The sequence below is a fragment of the Mustela nivalis genome (genome assembly GCF_964662115.1).
Source record: "Mustela nivalis genome assembly, chromosome: 18".
Classification (NCBI taxonomy): Eukaryota; Metazoa; Chordata; class Mammalia; order Carnivora; family Mustelidae; genus Mustela; species Mustela nivalis.
Window position 1 is genome coordinate 48,567,553 of NC_139037.1, and position 21,790 is coordinate 48,589,342.

A 21,790-nucleotide genomic window follows, 5' to 3' on the forward strand; every position below is an offset into this window, starting at 1 on the left:
CGCTGACGTCACGCGCGGAGCCGGGCGAGAAGGCAGTAGGCGCATGCGCCGGGGGAGGGCGGGCTGGGGCGGGCCCGTGGGAGGAGCCAGAGGGGGAGGGCGGAGTTAGGACCCGCACTTGGCCCAGAAGCGAGCCTGGGAAGTTCATCCCCATCATTTTCCATTACGAGGAAACTCGGAGCTTATCAAAGTACACCTGAAGAATTGGATATTTTCATTGTAAATTTTATTCGGCAGTAATTTTACTTTTAGAGAGAGGTTGCAGGTAGAAGGTGCCCACATGGTCCTGTCCCCCAGCTTCCCCTGTGTTAACCTCTCAGGACTGCAGCACGTTTGTGCACACAAGCCTCTCGCATCTGAGCAATGCCATAAACTGAGCTCCGGCCCATTCCCATGGTCCCAGTCTCCCCCCCCCCCCCCCCGTTGTCCTTTTCTATTCCGGAGCCCCGTGGCGTGGAGTTCTCAGGTTTCCCCAGCTTCCTCTGATCCGCAGCCCTTTTCTCAGACTTTCCTTGTTTGCCGTGACCTTGACAGTCTTGAAGGGTCCTAGCCAGGTGTCCTGCAAAACATCCTCCAGTGCTTGCTCGAGTCCACACTTAACTTACGACTAGGAACCGACTTTTTAACTTTAACTGAACATTTAACTTTGCTAGTTGAGTCAATGATTGCACAAACGTTAAGTGTGTTTAGAACACACACATATCTGGATATGTGCATCCACTTTTTCAGCTAAATTTCATGAAATCTAATTACACATCAGTGACGTCTGGTGAAAAACGAGCATTCAAGCTGAGCTGTGCTGTAAGTGAAAAATGCATACCGGATTTCAAAGGCTTACTACAAAAAGAAGGATATTTATTTGACAGAGAGAGATCACAAGTAAGCAGAGAAGCAGGCAGAGAGAGAGAAGGGGAAGCAGGCTCCCCGCTGAGCAGAGTCCAATGTGGGACTCGATCCCAGGATCCCAGGATCATGACCTGAGCTGAAGGCAGAGGCTTTACCCCACTGAGCACCCAGGTGTCCCCAAAAAGAAGGATAGAAGCCAAAGCATTAATAATGGTTTTATCTGTTAAGTATTAAAATGATATTTTGTATATACTAAGTTAAATCATCTATACTACTGATTCACATTGATTTCACCTGTTTGTTTTTATATTTTTCTGGCTTTTTTGAGATACAGTTGACAGATAACATTGTTTAGTTTTAGGGGGCACAACATGATTATTTGATCCATGTATATATTGTATATATCCATAATAAGATTATTTATCATCTCCATCATCTCATAAAATTACCTCTTTGTGTGTGTGTGTGTGTGTGTGTTCAGGACCTTTACGATCTACTCTCTTAGCAACCTCGAAGTCTATAATACAGTATTGGTCTAATGTCATACATTATGCTCCCAAAACTTAACTCATCTATAATTGGAAGTGTGAACCTTTGGTCCAGCATCATTTTACTTTTTAATGTGCTCCCTAGAAAGTTTTAAGTCCCCGTGGCTTGTGTGAGATTTTGATTGGACCCTGCTACCCTAGGTAACAATATAACTCACCCTTACTGAGAACAATGTCAGGCCTTGTGATTGACAAATACTATTTCACTTAAACCTGAAAATAACCCTGTGATAAAGGTTCCGTAGAACCTTTCATAAGCAGCCCCCACTGCTGGGTGACTCCTGGGGTAACTGATGTTCGCATCCCCTCTCTCAGACACGGGTGGGTGTTCCAGGCGGCAGGAAGCCCAAGGCGAGCAAACTGCTTTCTAAAATGCCTGAAGGGGGCGCCTGGCCCACTCAGTCAGTGCAGCAAGTGACTCTAGATCTCCGGGTTGTGAGTTTGAGCCCCAGGCTGAGTGCAGAGATTACTTAAAATAAAATAAAATCTTTTTTTTTTTTAAGATTTTATTTATTCACTTGACAGAGAGAAATCACAAGTAGATGGAGAGGCAGGCAGAGAGAGAGAGAGGGAAGCAGGCTCCCTGCTGAGCAGAGAGCCCGATGCGGGACCCCATCCCAGGACCCCGAGATCATGACTCGAGCCGAAGGCAGCAGCCTAAACCACTGAGCCACCCAGGGCCCCTAAAATAAAATCTTTAAAGAAAAAAAAAAAAACCAAATGGGGCACCCAGGTGGCTCAGTCGGTTAAGTGTCCAGCTCTTGATACAGGCTCAGGTCATGATCTCCGAGTCATGAACCTGAGCCCCAGTTGGGCTCCACACTGGGTGTGGTGCCTGCTTGAGTCTCTTCCTCTCCCTCTGCCCCTCCCCCTGCTTGTGCTTGCTCATTCTCTCTCTCTCCGTCTCTCTCTCTCAAAAACAAAACAAAAATGTGTTAAATTCAAATGGGCAAGATAGCTGCAGGAAGACTTTTTTCTCTTGTTCTCTAGAAGATTTCTACCTTCCAATTGCTCTGTAGGAGTGCTTGTGCTTCTGCTCCCACTTGAAGGGACAAATTGAAAACTGTAGGTCCACAGACCCACACTAAACACTAAACAAAACCTTGGTTCTCTTAGACCAAACGAGCTTACATCTGTGAGTCTTAAAGTGTTTTTAGTTGCCTACTTTTTAAAAGATTTTATTTATTTATTTTACAGAGATTTATTTACAGAGCACAAGCAGGGAGAGCAGCTGAGGGAGAGAGAGAAGCAGGCTCCCCCTGAGCAGGGAACTTGATGCGGTATTCAGAGCTCGATCCCAGGACCCTGAGCTGAAGGCAAACACCTAACCGAATGAGACACCCAGGCACCCCTTCAACTGCCTATTTTAATGAACTTAAAAAAAAAAAAAGACTTTATTTATTTATTTGACAGGGACAGACAGAGATCACAAGTAGGCAGAGAGGCAGGCAGGGGGTGGGTGGGGTGGGAAGCAGGCTCTCCGCTGAGCAGGGAGCCTGATGGAGGGCTTGATCCGAGGACCCCGAGATCATGACCTGAGCTGAAGGCAGAGGCTTAACCCACTGAGCCACCCAGGCACCCCTTTAATGAACTTTTTGCTGAACCAACCAATGACTGCTTCTGATCATGATGATGGGAAGGCTTCTACTCTTCAATACCCCCATCTTACAGATGACAAATGAGGCATTGATAGACAATAACTTCCCCAAAGTTGCAATCCAGTAAGGGGCGGGAGCTGGAATTTACACGCAAGAAACCTGTCTCCTACAAACCATAAGAGACTCTTAATCTCATGAGGGTAGCGGGGGATAGGGGGATAGGGAGAGGGTGTTTGGGTGAGGGACCTTGGGGAGGGTATGTGCTATGGTGAGTGCTGTGAAATGTGTAAGCCTGATGAGTCAAAGACCTGCTCCCCTGGGGCAAATAATACATTATATGTTAATTAAAAAAAAAAAAGAAAAGAAATCTGTCTCCTTGTTAGAGCCCAAGCTCTGAGCCAGGACCATAGGGACATGCTCCAATGCAATAGGGCAACAAAGTACACAGGCTGGAGAGCTGGGACACAGCTTTGTCTTGGGCTCACTCTACCTTCAGATCCCTATTTCCTCAGTCTTTGTTCAAAAATAAATAAATAAATAAAAATAATTTGTAATGAGTCAAACCTGGTCAAACCGCAGCACCTTGACCTTGGACTAGTCATCATTCCTCTGGGCTATATTTTCTTCACCTCAGAAGCAGGCAGCCTAGTGGAAGCTCCTTGAAGGTTGTTGCCAGAACTGGCATATATGATTCTGGGCACCTTTGGCCCCCCATGAATGGAAGAACTGAGACTTCAGCTGCTTCAGCTAGTGTAGGTTTAATCAGAGAAACAGTGGGGGAAGTTGAGCAAGGCCAGGGAGAGCAGTCGTGGGGAGACCCCTGGTGCTCAGTCACCCTGGGCCTGTCAGGACCCTCAGGGACACTTTCCCGCAGTGCCTCTGGGCAGACAGGTGTCACCCTCAGAGGACCCCAGTTCTTCACCCTCCAAACTGGCCTTCTGGGGCCAACAGGCTTCTCGAGAGGCGAAACTACAGGGCAGATGAACGACTGACCAGGGCCGAGCTGAGACGGAGCAGTGTTGCTAGAAAGAGCAGCAGGGGTCGGTCCTGAGGGAAGGGGACAGAGAGCAGAGGAAGGTAGATGTGCCTACCAATTGGAATGCAGGGCCCTAAGTCGGGCGGGGGTGGGGAGGACTCCTTCCATCACTCCCAGCAGGTGCCTCCTCCTCCCAGGGGTTCTTGCCCTCAGTGGGAACTAGCTGCCCCTCCAGTTCCATATTTCCCCTCACAGCTAGGCCTTCCACTCCCCTGCTTGCCAGTTACCCTTCCCATGGTGAGCTCGGTGACCACAGGGACCTCCTCTGCGGCAGCCCCTGGGTCCCCCCACCCCTTCCGTCCCTGGCCCTTCGGTGCTCCTGGCCCCTCTGACCCCCCACCCCTCCATACATCAGATTGCAACATCCCCATACTCTCTGTCACCCCAGCCCCACACCTCCATGCCCCGGGCCCTCTCACCCCCAGCCCCCTTGCGGCCCCCAGCTTCAATGTACCCCCAGCCAGGCACATGGGAGCCTGGAGGGAGTATGTGAGGTTTGCCTTGTGTACTGGGGCCCCCAGGATTGATCAGGTGGACTTCTTCCTCTCAGGGGGTCTCACAGTGTAGTATAGGGGTCCAGAGGGCCTCAGGGTGACTCCAGCCTCCCCCACTTTTTATAGTTTTTAAAATTGAGGTAAAATCCGCACCACATCAATTTCACTATTTAGCCCTTGTCATAAGTCAAGGATCTTTCCTGGAGTGGCTCCTTAGTACACTGAACAGAATTCCCGGGTGGCCCAACCCTTCCACCACTCAGCATGTACCCAAAAGAGCGGAAAACAAGGGTTTGAACAAAAAGGTGCACACAGATGTTCAAAGCACCGCTATCCACCTTAGTCAGAAGGTGACAACAGCTCAAAGGTCCTTCAGCTGTTGGACAGATAAACAAAATGTGGTCTAGCTGTCAGAGGAAACACGACTCGGCCATAAGAAAGAACAAAGAACTGAAAGAAAGAACAAAGAACAGAGCCCTGCTTCCACCCGGACGACCTTGAAGATGACCTTGAAAACTGGCTCCTCAGCGAATGAAGCCTGACACAAAGGTTTCCAGACCAAGCTCGCCCACAGGGACGCCTGGAGTTGACCAGCGTTTGGGGAAATGCTCCGTAGCTGGACAGTGGTGAAGCCTGCCCCGCGCCATGAGGGGGTAAGTGTTACTGTTGGTGAACACAACTCCGAGATTCTCTCATGGGCGTTTCCTAGCCCACCTGGGGTTCCCTTCTCAACCTCGAGGCAACCAGGCCAAGCCCCCCACCCCAGTTGTGGACAAAATGCCCTTCCCGGCCATAACATACCTGATGTCCTCTTCTGTGTTGCAGTAGTGACAGTAACACTTGGGAGGTTGACGAGGAAGTGAACCAGAAACAGGAAGACACAGTTGGTGGGGGTGAGGCAGGTCAGGTTCCTCCCCTCCCTTTTCGTCTACTCCTTCCTTCCTTTCTTTCTTGTCCCCCACTTTGCTCTCGCTGTGACATCCTGGGGGCTCCCTGCTCCATCAGGCTCACCTCCCACGTTCTCCCCCATCTCCTGGGGGGGCGGCATCAGCCTCTAACGGGGAGGTTTCGCAGCCTCCTCACTGCTGACATCCGGACCAGATCCCTGTCGTGGGGGCGGCTGTCCTGCACCACGTAGGATGTCTAAGACCACCCACTAAATGCCATGGCTCCCCCTCCCCAGGCAGGACCACCAACAGTGTCTCAAGATGCTGCTGTGTCCTCTGGGTGGCAAGGTTATTCCCACCGCCAACTGGAGAACCACCCCAACCCAACCCAGCTCATTGGTCCCATCTCCTCCCCTCACCCAGCCAAGCCTCATAGATCTGCTCCGAGGTCCTCCTCGTGTCCACTCCCATCACCACGCATCCTGCCCGGGCAGCCGGGCCGCCTCCTTGCCGTGTCTCTGCTTCCCCTCTTGCCCTGATGCCACGTCACTGTCCGCACGCAGTAGCCACAGTGACCCTTCCATACTTGGACTCAGATCTCACAGATGGCTCTCCATCAGACTCAGAATAAAAGCTTCCTTCTTGGCATGGTCTGGGAGGCCCCTTTGGGATCTGGACCCCCTCTGCCCCTCTCAACTCCCACACGTCTTCCCTTGGTCCCTCAAGGCACATTTTGGCCTCGGGGTCCTTGCCTTGCATGTACTCTCGGCTCGCAACAGCTGTCCCTGCAATTCTCAAGGCAGGTGGCTTCTCGGATCCCCCTGCCTTCTCTGGTGAAAGTGCCCACTGCCCTACAGGCTGCAAGAGGTTCCCTGGATTTCTTCCTTTCCTGGGGCTCCTGGCTCGTTTCCTGTCTGTCCTGCTCCTATCATGTGAGCTCTGTGGGTCCAGGGACCTCGTGGGGCCTTGTAGCCCCCAGCGTCCAGCGAGGGACCTGCTGCGTATATAAACACTTGGATACGTGATGAACTGAACGACTGCTGGGCTGTGGTCTTCCAAGTCCTGACCCACATTCTGCCCCCTTACCTCTGTTTAATGCTTAGGAAATGGCTGGGTCCTTAAGAACCTACCTTCCATGGAGAGAGACAGAGGCAGAGGCAGAGGCAGAGAGAAGGAGTGGATCATCTGGGGCCGTGTCAGTACAGAAGGGGGTCATTTCTATTCAAGCTTGAGGATGGAGGCTAGGGTGGAGGGGGGCCGTGGAGAGAAGCAGGGAGGGAGTGCGGGGAGAAGGGAGGAAGGAAGGGGTAAGGGAGGGCGGGAAGGAGGGGTGGTTCTATTCCCAGAGGGGCTTCTCTCCTACCCCTTTGCTTGCTTGGCATCTCCTTCACGCCCTCCCTCCTCTTGCTCTGCTGTCCCCTTCTGCCTCCCCCTCCCCTACTCCCTTTAGTAACGGGCTCCTTCCTACCCAGTCTCCTTTGTTGTAGGACACGAACAAGAAGGTGACCATCATGTAGGCACATTTTAGAATGTTCCATCTGGTCCGCTTGGCTGGCGGCTTCTTGGGGGCGGTGGTGGTCAGGGAGAGCTTCTCTGGGAGGACCCGGAGGGAATGAAGTCGGCTGAAGGCATGCCCTTCCCGATTGGAAATCCCTGCCCTTCACACCATGTCTTCACCTGCCTGCTCCTCCAAGGGACATTTGGGTCTCCGCTGCTGGTTCCTCCTCCCTCTGCTCCGCCCCACAGCGCCCGCTTCATCAGCTGTCCTCCTCCACCTTGAAGCCCTCAGCCACAAGGATGCCAGGAGGATCTTTCTAACTAGGACCTAATCTGGTGTGCCAATGTCCCTTTCACTTCAGCAGGCTTTCCTGCTCTTCTCATTCTATACATTTTAGCAGAGTATAACTACAGAAAACCTCTGGTTTTTTCCACTGTGTACGCAGTAATGTCTCCCTAAAAGCCATCTGACCCCGGGAGTGTGTCTTTGTCTGTTTTTTGGGAAGTTTGTTTGATTACAGACTCAGTTTCTTTGACAAAACATTATTTAGATAGTCCAGCCTTCTTTTGTTTCACTTTTGGTCCTCACCCGTTTTCTTCGGATTTTGTCCTTTTTGTCTACACTTGCCATCTTAACCAGCATAAGGTCTTTCAAACTATCCTCTTTATTATTCTTGTAATACCTGCAGGATCCCTCCCTCCTGATTTGGGTGACTGTTTCTCCTGTTTTTATCTGTTTCTCATCAGCAATACTAGAGAACTACATTTTTTTTTTTTTTGAGAACTACATTTTTATCAGACTTTTCCAAAGGACTGGCTATTAGCACTGTTGATTACTAGTGTACATATTTTTCGTTGGCTTTTTATCACTTCCTTTATTCTGCTTGGGTTTAATCTCATTCTCTTTTTCGAACTTCTTTAAATAGGTACTCAGATCATTGGTTTTCTGCGTTTCCACCTTCCTTCCCTCCTTTCTCTTAATGTACACATTTACGATTATACATTTCTCTCTGAGCAAAGCTTTGTCGGGGCACCTGGGTGGCTCAGTCGGTTAAGCGTCTGACTTTGGCTCAGGTCATGATCTTATGGTCTGGAATCTAACCCCATGTCCAGCCCCTCATCACACTGGGTCCTGTGCTCAGTGGGGAGTCTACTCGTCCCTCTCCCTCTTCCCCTTCCCCATTCATGTTCATGTGCTTTCTGATATAAATAAATAATTCTTTTTGGGGGGAAAAAAAAAGCTTTGGGGCACCTGGGTGGCTCAGTTGTCCAACTCAATTTTGTCTCAGGTCATGATCTCAGGGTCCTGGGATTAAGCCCCACATTGGCCTGCTTCCCCCTCTCTCTGCCTGCCTCTCTGCCTACTTGTGACCTCTCTCTCTCTTTCTCTGTCAAATAAATAAAGTCTTTAAAAAGAAACAATAAACAATAAATGACTTCAATCTGAAGTTGACTGAGGCTTGTTTTGTGAACAAAAGTGCAACCAATTTCCGTAAGAAAAGTAATCCCACGTTTACTGTGCATTCCCCTGGAGTTGTGTTCAGCATTATTTCCACGTCAGTCATGTCATGTTTGCTCGTTGCTCTCTAGACGTTCCGTAGGCAGTTTTATTGACCTGTCCTGTCACCTGCTGCAGGAGGTGTCCAAGTCGCCCACTATGTCATGGATGCCTCTATTTCTTCTTGTGTTTGCCCTGCTTTTCCTTTTATGCAAAAACTGGCTGCTGTGTGAAAACAGATTGAGAACTGGCGCATTTTCCTGGTGTATTAATCTCTTTCTCGATTTCAGCATCCCTCTTCGTCCCTCAGAACACTTCTTGACTCCAAACCAGTCGTGTCTGGTGTCAGAATCATATGCTGGCTTCCTTTTACTTCAGAGACTTATGTCTTATGGTAGGAGTTTCCTTACTTTCCTTTCAAATTCTCCATCTCTCTCTTACAGATTTTTTGTGGGAGGGAGAAGTTAAAAACGTTCTCTTTGTCTGTGGTTTTAAACTATTTTGTGGCAAGGTTCCTAGAAGTAGTTTCCTTTATAGTCATTCCCCTTGGGGTTCTCAGAATTTTTTTTTTAAGATTTTTTTTTTTAAAGTAATCTCTACCACCAACGTGGGACTCAAACTCACGACCCCAAGATCAAGAGTTGCATGAGTTTCCAACTGAGCCCTACCAGACGCCCCTCTCAGAACTTTTAAAAATCTGTTGCTTGATGATTATTTTTTTACCAAAATGCAAAATTCTTAGCCATTAACTCTTGACATATCACTTTAGTTTCATTTTCTTTCACTTCAGCTTCTTAAATTCTCACTTCGCGTATGTCGCAGCTTTCACTGGGTCTAAGTCTTGTGTATGTCTTTGTGTATTTTCTACTCATTTATTCATCGTGGTTCACTTTGAGTAATTCCCCTTGACCCATTCTCTAGCTCCCTGATCGTGCTCTTGGCTGTTAACGACCAACCCCTGAATTTGTCATTTCAGTTACGTACTTTCAGTTCTGGAATTGCCATTTGACTATTTTTTAATAAACTATAATTCTGTGGTGAAATTCTTCATCTAATTTGTGAACTTAATAACAGCAAGCTTATTTTTAAGTGGTTCTGGCCATTATCTGGACCACCTGGAGCCTCACTTTTCTGGCCCGGGTTCTTCTTTCTCAGTTTTCAGCCACGCAGCCCTGACACTGGGGACTGACATGTCACTTCCAGGGGGAGCAGGAATGGGTCCCATGCCTACCTCAGTGTGCTGGGTCTCCTTGGCACCCGTGAGCAGCACGAAGGAGCAGGGTAGCCCAAGGGCTCTGGCTGCCCTTCGCACCAACACCTTCACAGGCACAGATGTCCAGCCCATGGTTACCTGGAGGCTTCTCTTCTTGCAGCTTTTTCAGAAACTGGGCAGAAGGAACTCACTGTCCTCGGGGCAGGAAAAGGTGCAAATGCACAACTTACCTCCTTCCTTGCAACCGCTTGTTTCTTCTAAAAGTGAACAAAGAGGAGAAAGAGAAGAAAAAATCATCAAGGGAGCATGAAAGGGAGAGAAGCAGTGCCTCTGGTTTCCTCGGGTGGGGAGGGAAGGGGATGCTGTGGCCTCCTTGAAGCCTGTGGTCCCCAGGCACTTGCCTGCCTCATGGCCTTGGCCCATTCTGTTCTCTGTGCCTGGAACACCCTTGGCATGACCAGCAGCAAGGCAGTTGTCAACCTCTCCTACACTGTCTTTCCTTCTCCCTCTCTCCTCCATGTCCACAGGACTCACCCACCTCTAGCAGATGCTTCACCTATTTCCTTTACTTATATTGTTCAAATGCAAGCTCATGCAGACACCGATTTCTGCCCGCTTGGTTCCCTAATCTTTCTGGCTCCTAGAGCCGGCCTTGGCCCAGAGGAGCTAGTCTTCATCAGCATTTGTTGGAGGAACGACCAAAATGTTGAACCACTCATGATGGGAGCCACAAAGGTGAGAGGGGGAGTGTGAGGTTCGGTGATCTCTAAGAAGAGGAGCGAAGAGTTCTGTGTTTTGGTACACGGGAGTGAAGGCAAACAGAAGGGCCAAACGGCTCAAGCACTACTCACCATTCAACACCTGGAGGCTGAGCAAACCTATGGAAGACAGCGCCGACTGAGCACCGCGAGAAGCAGCATGAACAGTGTCCTTGGGTCCCCAGTCCAACAAGCTCAACACAAGCTCCCTCTCCTCCAGGAAGCCCTGCTGGATTCCAGGCAGCTCCCTCGGGACACGGATTCCTACTGCCTTATAACCATCGTCTCCCCCAACAGACTACAAGTTCGCGCATACGTGCGAGTGTGTGGGGTTCATCTTTGGGGTTCCCGTCGCCCTGCAGGGTCCTGGCACACATCCTGGCACATGCCAGACAAGCTTCCCACCGAAACCCACCCGCATGCTTGGAGTGGGATTCTTACCTAGGATCTCTGGTGTTGCCCATGCAGGGGAAATGGTGTTCGGGAGGCAAGTCATGGGGGCGGACGAGGTCCAGAGTGTTGAGTCCCAGAGTCATGAGAGACGAGGCCGTAAGGAAGAAACATCACCATCACCAGATTAGAAGGTGGGGGTACTGGGAGCCCATGAGAGCAGAGCCCGGGGTGGGGGGGGTGGGGATCAGTTAGGATTTGGCAGTGAACAGGGGAGACCATCCAAAGCCTCGTTTTCTGGGTCGGGGGGAAGCAAACGGCTAAAGACACCTGCATTGGATTGGGGTTAAGCTGGGAAGGCAGCCACCAGCCCTCCCCTTATAGTTAGTGTCCCCGTGTTATAAGTCCCTTGCAGACTTTGGACGAAAAATGCTGACTTTGCGAAGATGTTGTGGGGAAGGACAGAGCTTGATACCTCAAAGGTGCCGCCTCCAGGGACCAGCATTTGGGAAAGTCTTACTGGCTTTTCATTAGTATCCTCACCATCCTCACCATATCATCGCCATATCCCCGAGATGAGGAGGGAGGTTGGTTCCCATAGGACACCCCACCTTTTTGAAAGTCAAAGTAGGACAGCTATTTTTTTCAAGTCCCTGGATTTTAAAGAAATTTCCCTAGAGATGATCCGTGGCTAGGAATGGACCCCTTAGCAGAGACAAGAAAGGGAACAAAGCTAGGGGAGGGGAACAAAGTGAAATCAGAATCTTACTTTTCAGTACTGCTGAGATGCAGGTAGCAAGAAGGCGGACACCCAGTAGGGGTTGTTGGGCACCGACAGAAACAGAAAGGAGGGGACCAAGGTGTTAATGGCTCCTTCGTAGCTCAACCCACCCTGATGGTTCCCAAAGAGACCCTCCCATAGGAGGGAAAGGAAGGGATCCCCCAGATTTCATGGGACACTCTGGGGGCCAGTGCGGGTTGCTTCTACTACACTTGTCCCCTTTGGAGACACATCTGTCCAGGTGGCCAGAAGCTGCAGATACCCGAGGAGATGGGGGGATTACCCCCCAGAGATTAGAAAGATTATCAGCAAAGGATCCCTTTGATCCATTTTACCTCATTTCTCTGCTGAGGGTCAGGAAAGAGTGGGCTGTACCTCTTACTTGTAACTCAATACGTCCTTGAATTCTGGGGCAGTGGTCCTCGGGTTTTGAGAATCTGATAAGGTCTGGGGACCTCATATGCATATGTGCTCACATACCGGGTCATACCTGCAGCCTCGGACCCACCCGAGTCCCAGGCACCCAATCCCGATGATCCCCACAGCCTCGAGGGGCAGGTGGACCCTACAGCTCAACCCGAGCCTCCTGCAGAGGTAGGGTCAGTGGGTGAGGACTGAGACTCCCCCAGCAGAGGGTCTCTCTCAACCTGGGCCCTAAATCAAAGAGAGCAATTCAAAGACCCCCTTCTCTTTCTTGTTTTCTATACTTCATAGCACCCAAACACACCCCAATGACCCCTAAAAAAAGAAAAATAACTCACTTTTCACTGTAGGGTGCAGCAAAACCAGAAGTCAGGAAGTTAATATGGAAAAGAGTGGGCAAGAGAGTAAGACCACATTAACAGCACCCCAAGGATATGCCATTATTCCTTCATTAAATAACCTTAAAATAACATTCAACTTTTTATTGCATACTAATTATTAACTCACAAAACATTGCAAAAATAGTACACACAGGGGTCCTCTGTGATGGCCATCCAGCTTCTCCCAGTGGCGGCATCTTATGTAACCAGAGGACATTGTCAAAACCAGTAAATTGATGTGAGCGCTATGCCAGTACTCAGACAGTAGAATGGGCTCAGATCACCAGTTTCCTTGTGCACTCTTTTTAAAAAAAATTTTTTTTTATTGAATCCTCATCTATCTCATAGCCATAGGGAAGCCATCTTAAAATAACACGGACCTTATCACCTTGCTTTATGAGTGAAAGAAGGGAGACCCACACAGCCACCAAGGGCGTTTAGAAGAGCCACATGGTGACCCAATACAGGTGGATACCAGGGATTCATTATCTCTCCACCTGAAGGGGAGAGTAGAGGTGGGACTTGGGACTGAAGATTGAGGGGAATGCACCACTTCTTTATCTGTCCCCCATAAATTATGATGGGCCCCACAAAACAATCTGCTTATGGAGTTGACGTTGGTGGGTCCATATGAGTAGACTAGCCTGTTTAAGGATCACCCCCTGGGAAGCTTGTTACAAACAAGGAGCCTGAAGCTGTCTTGATTCTTCAGGTAGTTTGAGATGGGATCCTAATTTTGAATGAAGACCCTGAGAGGCATTGCTCTGACTCAAAGATCAACAAACATCTTTTTTATAACTAGGCTCCACACCTACTGTGGAGCCCATCACAGGGCTTGAACTCATGACCCTGAGATCAACACAGACTTTTGGGAAAGTCTTACTGACCCTCAGACACAACTGACTGAGCCCCCACAGATGCCCCAACAAAACATCTTCTCTCCATAAAGGGCTAGATAGTAGCTATTTTAGGTTTTGCAGGTCAGCAGTCATAATGGTGACTATACAAATGTCCTGACAGCAAGAATACAGCCATAGAGGATGCATAAATGGATGTGTGTGATTTGGTATCAATAAAACTTTATTAAAACAACAACAACAATAACAACAACCAGGAAGTGGGCCAGGCTCTAGTTGACCAACTCCTGCTCTAGCTGGTGGTTCTCCAACTATCTGAATCACCTCTTGAAAGAACAGGTTCCTCGATCCCTCCCATTGGTATTCTCATGCAAAAACTGTGGGTGGAACTCAGAAATCACATTTTGTTCTGTTCAGTTTTGTTTTGTTTTTTCAACTTTCTGAGGATCAGCGTTTCGGGAAGCCATGTCTTCTGACTTGAGTTCCCTACGGCTCATAGTGCTGTTTTGAGAATTCACTCATGTCACAGAGACAGACACTCCCCATTATTTCTCTTCGACTCCTCCCAATTAACAAAGAGAGCAGGCATTAGCCATTGTAGGGGATGTTCTTTTCCTTCCAGAAACACTTGTGCAGCCCAGCTGTGTCCTAGACCTTTCTCTAGGCCATGGATTTGAAAGATGGACAAACCCTGGCCTCAGAGGAGGAGGAGAGAAGCTCCCTTTCCCACACCATCTCCCCCCAAGTGGTTCACCACCTGGCAGCGGCACGCAACAGCTGAGCATCTCCAACGGAGTCTGTTTCTACCGACTGTGCTCCTGGCCCCAGGCCAATGTCTAAAGGCCAGGGTCTGGACCAACCCTTTCCCACATATTTTAAGGAATTTCAAGGCCCAGAGAGGGTTACAAGAATGTAATCTCAAGGACACAGTACTCACTTTCTTCTTCGGTCCTGTCTGGAGGGGAGAACGCAGGCAGCCAGGTCCCGACAGAGGCACGGGGTAGAGAAAGAAATGGACATTAAGACTGGGAGCCCAGATGCTGGCAGGTGCGTGTCCCTGACCAGTCAGAAGAGAGCAGAGGCAAAGGACCTCTGGAGATGAGACCCATGAAGGCTTGGACTCCATCGTGCAGTCAGTCTCTCTCCCACAGATCTGGATGGAGCTTCTATGGTGTTCAAGGTGCGAGGACACACAGACGGCAAAGCGGTCAATGTCCTGGAGCTCAGGGAGTCAAGTCAGAGAAGCAGTGACAAGGGCCATCTATGGAGCGCAAGCCGGGGAGCGTGTCTGGGTGAACCTGCGGGGTATGGTGGGAACCTGTAGGGGGTGTGGTTGCTGACCTTGTGGGGGTGCCTGGGAAGGCATCTCGGAGGCACTGTCCCTGTGTCTGAGACCTGAAACACGAGTAGGGTTAATCACGGGAGGACTTTGGAAGTGGGGACAGCAACGCAACCCAGGCAGAGGGAACATCGAGGGCATGGTGCTGGGTAGGAGGGAGCCTGGGCCTTTGGAAGAATTTTGATGGCCCAAGAGTGCAGGGAGCTAGATAACACAGAGCCCTGCAGGTGAGCTGAAGGCCCTCAGACTCCATCCTAACAACAGGGATGTGGCATTGCAAAATTTGGACCCTTGTCCTAGCTCTCTATCCCCACTGGCTTTCTGACCTGCAGCAACGTGCCCCACCTCTCCACACCTGTGTCTTTGTCATAAAAATGGAATTCTAACAGGATGACCAGACATTCTAGCTTGCCTGGGACCAAAGGAGAGAAGTTCCCAGGAGAGAGAATCCCTCCTTGGGACTCGTTACATGCAGACATGAGCGGATTTCTCCTGGGATCCAGCAGCAAGGAGTTCTCCCCGGCTGATGAGCCTGCTCTCTCCAAGCAGCACGGCCAGTGAAGAGGGGTCTGGAGTCCAGAACCCATGGATTGTGAGCTGGGAGGCGTTCGCAGCTCTAGCCTCCTGGCACTGAGTTGTTTGTATATTTTGTCTCAATGTCATAAGCACTAGCTCTTGTTTGCGGGAAGAACACAGACTTGTCCCTGGTCACTCGGAGTGGATTGGAGCTCCACCAGTAAGGAGTGGAGTGGGTTGGAGCTCCAGCCACATCTGCTTCTGGAAGGCCAGTTCTCATTCCCTCTTCTGGGCATCTGGGGCCATAGGCATCCCCTGGGAAGTGGTGTGTGAGCCCTCGGTGATGGCTGAAGAGATCTCGGTGGGGGGAAGCAGCCTGGGGGTCGAGTGGGGGATCCCTTCCCCTCACCATTCCCCAGAAGATGATGCTGGCTTGTCTCTCACCTGCTTCCAAAGCTCTTTCTACCAAAGTAGGGAGAACAGGCTTCCGAGGAAGTCTCGATAGAGACCAGCATCATGTTAGAATTCACTAACATTTTATTTTCAATATATGTATTTTTTCATGGTGTCTGCTTATAATGAACGGTGCTGGCTTTCTACTTTCTCATGTGGTGTCTTGTTTCCTTTTCGAGTTTTTCTCTGTAGGTAAAAGAACTGAGTCCGTTTAAAGAAAAATATAAGTGGTACTAGTGCTGGTACATGAATGTGGGAGGAACTCCCACTGTGTCCTGTCTCCCTGTTTTTACGAAATGAGGACCAGGTTTTCCAGCCATCCCAGCATCGAAAATCAAGAAGTTAGAGAATTCCCTGTGCGTTCTTGTTGGCCATTGGTGGGAGTGTGAATGCATTCAACCTCTGCCCCCATTTTAAATGCCTGTGCCCCGGACCCAGCTGGTTCCCTGTTAGGAGTTTCTCTCACACATAAGACAATGCAAACATGGGAAAAGCAAGAAAATCGAAGGAGAGCGAGCATGTTGTAGCATAAATACGAATTGAAGCAGAGAGGAAATGAAGATAAGAGGGAAACAAAAGTTCTGTGACCAGGAGACTCATTAAATTACACCAGAGTGAGTGAAATATTGTTAAGGTGTTTGAAAGAAAGAGGCAAGTTCTGCTGAAAAGCATAACATTTTTAACTCAAAAAGCTGAGGGTAGCCATATGTATGTGTGATTGTTTCTGGCAAGAACGCACCAGAGACCTGACGGACCCGGGAAGGGATGAGGAGATTTCTGTCGTTGATTTTAAGTCCTCTCGACTTCTCCCACGTGCATCTACTAAATTTATAATGTCAAAAATCTACAGCCTAATAACTATAGCGTGGAGTCACAGCTCTGCCATGCAGGAATGAAAAATTTCCATCACCTTAAAATTCAAAGAAACACAATGGGACTGGATGCTGTCAGAATGGCTCTTCCCAATAAATGAATAAATGAAACACGTATTTAAATAAATAAGTAAATGACTCCATCTGTAATCCACATAACCTTGTAGACAAGAGAAGAGGAACACCAGAAAGGGTACGGGTTTCCTACTTACCATCTGTTGACAACCTGGTCATCATATCTGAGGAAGAAAATATACCCCACAGTAAACAAATATGAACAAAGAAATAGTCCTAATAAATGGATTTCCCCAGCTCAACAGATTGAACAACTTCCCTTCTTTGGGAAGTATGGCTATGGTGTCTCAGGCATGATCTAGGGTTTCCCTCAACATCCCCACCACTCCCTTTCCCCATCATCACTGGCAGGCATGCCTTGTCTCTAATATCATCTCTGTTTATTCTTCTCTGTTCTCTGCCAGTGTCTGAGTTCTTAAAGGGGGAGCATGTCTGATCTCTCTGGTCCAGGAATGAGGAGATGCTCAGAAATTCATGCTTCGAGTCCCCTACCAAAGCTCACAGTCTAAAGCCATCACAAGCATGGAAGGGACTTACTTAGGATTCCTGAAGCCGCCATCCAGAAGAATCAGCATGTGGTGGTCAAGGTCACAGATGTGGTACAGAATGGAAGGGTCATGGAAGGAGCCCCAGGTGGAAAACCAAACATAAAATGAGATGGTGGGGGTCAGGAACAGGCTGGGGAGTAGAGTCCACAATGGTTGGTGCTGGGCAGGTAGGGGTTGCAACCCAGACCGTGGGGGAGGCTGGAGTCTTTGTATTTGACGTTGGAAGGAGTTGCAGTGAGCTGGGGAATGGTCATGGATCATCGCTCCACCATGCTAGGACTCAGATTTAGCTCCTTGGCCTGATGGCTTTCCTTCAGCCATATGGAAACTATGAAAATGTGCTCAATTTCTGGGCAGCTGGGTTTGATTGATTGGCTAGGGGGAGGGGGGAGAGAAAGGGGGGTGGTATTTTGTTTTCCTCACGATACTCTAGTACTTGATTTTGTACTTTTCTAGAGTAGAAGCTAGGCTGTAGATAGCCAGGAGAAGAAAGACCCACTGAAGTGCAGTAGAAATTACCTCTGTTGGACATGCACAGCCAAACCAAGGGGAGGTGGGTGCGCCAAGAATCTTACCTTTCAGCACTGTTGGTTGGCAACCCCCAGGAAGGAGAAGACCAATGGCAGCCAGCGGGAGTCATTTTCCCAATAAGGTTTCAGAAAGAATATGAAATCAATCAAGTCATGCTTCATACCTCCTTATACCCCATAGGTCCCCAGATTGAAAGCTGAGACCTGTCCTAAGAGCCCTGGACCCCTTTGGAGACACATTTATCCCAAAGTCAAAGAGCCCCAAGGATACCAGTTATCTGGGGCAGACAACTAACTCCCCCTCCACCAGGGTTTTGGGAGGGTTGCAGAAGAGGGGGCTTTCTCTGTAACAACCAGTTGTCATCCCTACTTCTCAGCAGAGACCAGGAAGGTTAATACTCAGAAAAAAGGGGAGCTTCTCCACTCTGCACCATGTTTTTCTCAACTAAAACACACCAAATGAATATGTGCAATCTACTCCAATCCAGCTGTACTTTTTAGAGCAGAAGGTCACGAATCCTACTGAAAGTCTGATCAAAGCTGTAAAGTCCACGTTCCAAGAAAACCACACCAATTCTCAATCCTCTGTCTGTCTCTTCCACACTCAGTTTTACACATGATTGCAAAGCCTTGTTGACCTTCCTGAAGACCACCTATTTGCCCCCTGGGATCTGTTAGGTAGGGGGAAAGTGGTAGGACTTACTTACATTTTACTGGAAGGGCAACAGAACCAGGAGTCAGTGGGTTGACATGGAAGATAAAAGCAAGGGAGAGAGTAGGATTAATGCTAACATTATCAAACTCAGTTAATGTCTTTATGCCTGCATGGAGCATTTCTGTCTTTACTGCCTACAGGTCTTCCCTGCCATCAAGACAAAGCCTGTGTGCCAGACCCAAGTCCCAACTTTCCCCAGCATTCCCTGAGGGGTCTTGACATCGGAAGGAATCTGAGAGGAGCTAGCTATGGGGGTTACATATGGGAGCTGGCTTGAGGGTTACACAGTTCTTACTTTTTTCTTCAATGGCGACTGGAAGCCAAAGTGTTAGCCATCCAGATTCCAACAGGAGCAGGAAGTAAGGAGAGAATTCAGCATTAGATCACTGTGTTGCTCAAGGAGACTGATAACCCACCCACCGTGCGTGTTGATAATCTACTCAGGTCCGCCCATCACCCATCCATCATTCACCCAACCAACATTCATTTGGCACACACTCTGGCCACTGCCGTATGCTAGAAGCTGAGAATGCCATGACTCAGACTCAGCCCCTGCTCTGTAGACATTTACAAGACTAGTTGGGAAGAGAGATGCTGGTACAGAGTTAACAAGACATCTCCAGCCCTGGTCTCATGAATGGAACCTGCAACCAATGAATGTCCTGAACTTCCTCCAGGCTCTTCAAACATAGCGTATCCCTAAGAGACTTTGTGGTCATCACCCGCCCACCCACCAAAAAGTAACGTTATTTTTTAAATAAAATAAACACCCATGCATTCACAGTGATATAGATGAATACTTGAGTAAATAAATGGAACACATTCCTCACAGAAGAATTCCAATGAATATGTGTAGAAGGAACAAGAGAAATAGAGAATCACCACAGAGTGAATACGACGGTGATCGTCTTTGCAGGCAAGACCCACCAGTAGGCGCCATAACTGGTGGGGCGAATGTTTAAGGAGAAAGTGTATTTGCATGGTCTCCAGCTGTCTCCTTCAGGACACTCATTAGTTACAAGGGGAAACAGTTTCTGGACCGTGGAGAACCCTAGCAGACACACCACAACCAAACGGTCCAGGTTAACATCTCAAGTAAAGAGACACATCGATACACCTCTTCCATGCCCTTTCTGCCCCAAACATGCCCCAAACAACATAATCATGAGACAACTTCACACAAGTTCAGACTGAGAGACAATCTTCAGAATATCTGACCAGGGCTCTTCTTTGAAAGGGTCAAGGTCGTGAAAGGCTGGCCAACTCAGCCATGAGCTGTAAGGACTAAGGCAAGAGTGAGGAGATGGGATGACTCGGGGAAGTGTGGGATCCTGGATGGAATCCTCAGATAGAAAAGGGACATTTGTGGGGAAACTAGTAAAACTGGAACAGGTTCTGTAATTTAGGTGGTAGTTTTGTAATGGTGTCAAGGTCCTGATTATCATCACTGTGCTGTGGCTGGTGAGATGGTAACGTGAAGGGAGGTGGGGAGGAGGACATTTGGGAAGTCTAGTTTTGTGACTTTTCTGTATGTCTCAAATGACTTCAAGAAAAAGTTTTTAAAAAATCAATTGCTCTGCAGAACTGTCCCATCTCAGTTAAGGGCAGCCCAATCATCCAGCTGCAAAAGATAGGAAATGAAATGAAATGAAAAATAAAATTATAGGAGTCTTTCTTCACTTTTGTCTTTCCCTAACCCTGGTTCCCGCCCAATGTATTCTTCATTAGAACCAAGATTGATCATTTAAACACACACACACACAAACACTCCCCTACATGACACTCCCTTTCTGACAGCCTTGTAATAGCCACATCTTAATCTGACCCACAAGAGCCCCTGTATGCAGGTTTCTGCCTCCTCTCCATTCTTACTTGTGACATCCCCACCCACCTTGTCCCTCTCCACATCCACCATGCTCCAGACACACAGGCTGCCCTCAGATCTATGAAGGAACCCAGTACCTTCCTGCCCCAGGGCCTTTGCACATACCCCCCCCCCGCACAGACTGTCTCCCTAACTCTGGCTAGCCAGCTCGTACCCACCATTGGCATCTCCCCTCAAAATGTCATTTATCCAGAGAGCCCTTCTCTCGATGTCCACGCTGGGAAGTGCTTATTTGTGTAACATGAGAATTCTTGGAGGATGGGACTATGTTTGTTCTTTTCACCCACTGCATTCCCAGCATCGCGCCCAAGGAACAAGCTGGAAACTCAATGCATGTCTGTGCAGCAAATGAGGGGATAGGAACTCAGCTTCCTGATGAGACTCAAGTGCTCTTTCCAACAGGTGGCGTCCTTACATGGTAAAGATCTGGGGGCTCACTAGAGCTCCGTGACCATAGGAATGTCCACTCCCAGGCATTACACAAACATAACCACATCAATGACACACAGAAGGCCGACGGACTCGAGATGCTCATGATGCCTTTTGGTCCAACGAGGATGGTCAGGCTTACTCAAGCAGTGTCTCCCCGCCAAAGGCACCAAGAGCCCATGACAAAACCAGTTTCAGATGCCAGTCGGTCTCCAAGGCAGGGCTCCGGTAGGGCTGCTGGCTTACAGGGCTCACCCACCCTCCCATCTCCTATGGGGAACTGGGAAATGAGGGTGTTTACACCTGATGCCAGCAGAAGTCTGGTCGGACTGCCAGAGACCCTTTGGAGCCAGCCCTGCCCCTGCCCACTGCAAGCAGAAAGGCAGAGGAGATAGGGAGTGGGAGCAGACGTCACCTTCACGGGGAATGCAGGCTCTGGCCAGTCCCAGGAAAAGCAGAATCAGCAGGGGCGTCCGCAGAAACAGTTCGCACCTGCGCATGGTGGGGCAGGATGTGGGGTGGACGTTCTCCTTCCAAGACAAACAGGACTCTGGTCACCCGCTGCCCTCCCAGACTCCTGGGGCCAAGCTCCCTTCCCACGCATGCCCTTTCCCGCCCAGGAGGCTGGCAGGCACCCAGCCCCAGGCCTCTGCGACCTGCTGCTGAGGCGGGAACTGCCTTTCCTACCCGCCTTGCTTATTTATCTTAAAGAAACATTGTAGATAAAGTGCCCAACTCGATGCTTGCCATCCTGCTTGTCTCCTGTTACTCAAAGGCCCTTGAGCTGAGTCATTTTTAAACAGTTGGTCAGGGAAAACAAAAGAATACTATCCCATGGCAAGTGGAATTCTAGCTTCCGCAAAGAACATTTTATTGGAACACAGCCTGTTCCTCCGTGTCCTGCATGAGGGCTTTCCTGCTCCAATGGCGGAGCGAAACAGCTGTGACCCAGACCTTCTGACCCACAAAGCCAAAAACAGCCACGATCAGACTCTTGATGAAGTGTGCCGACCCCGTCCTGGACAAATTGTAAGTTTCCAAAAACAACACCACAAGCAAATAAGAAGACCTGTCCTACTTCTGCCCAGAGATAAAAATTATTTTCACATCCTTGTGCATTTCTGTGTGCCTAACACCCATTGGCCATGTGCCCTGAACAAGTTACTCAACCACTTTGTGTCTCAGCTTCCCCGTCTATAAAATGGGGATAATGCTATTCTCA

At 49.1% G+C, this 21,790-nt stretch overlaps 1 protein-coding gene across 1 annotated transcript; it reads right to left on the bottom strand.

Moving 5' to 3' along the window:
* Nucleotides 1–266: 266 nt before the first annotated feature.
* On the bottom strand, nucleotides 267–21,256 carry EDDM13 (epididymal protein 13). Its single transcript, XM_082711129.1, has 8 exons — nucleotides 20,984–21,256; nucleotides 11,318–11,376; nucleotides 10,469–10,673; nucleotides 9,848–9,874; nucleotides 6,878–7,002; nucleotides 5,324–5,361; nucleotides 3,557–4,039; nucleotides 267–559 (listed from the first exon to the last, which is right to left on the bottom strand). Exons 1-7 carry the CDS (start codon nucleotides 21,066–21,068, stop codon nucleotides 4,015–4,017), a joined length of 564 nt encoding a protein of 187 aa, XP_082567255.1. The 5' UTR covers nucleotides 21,069–21,256; the 3' UTR covers nucleotides 267–559; nucleotides 3,557–4,014.
* Nucleotides 21,257–21,790: the final 534 nt, after the last annotated feature.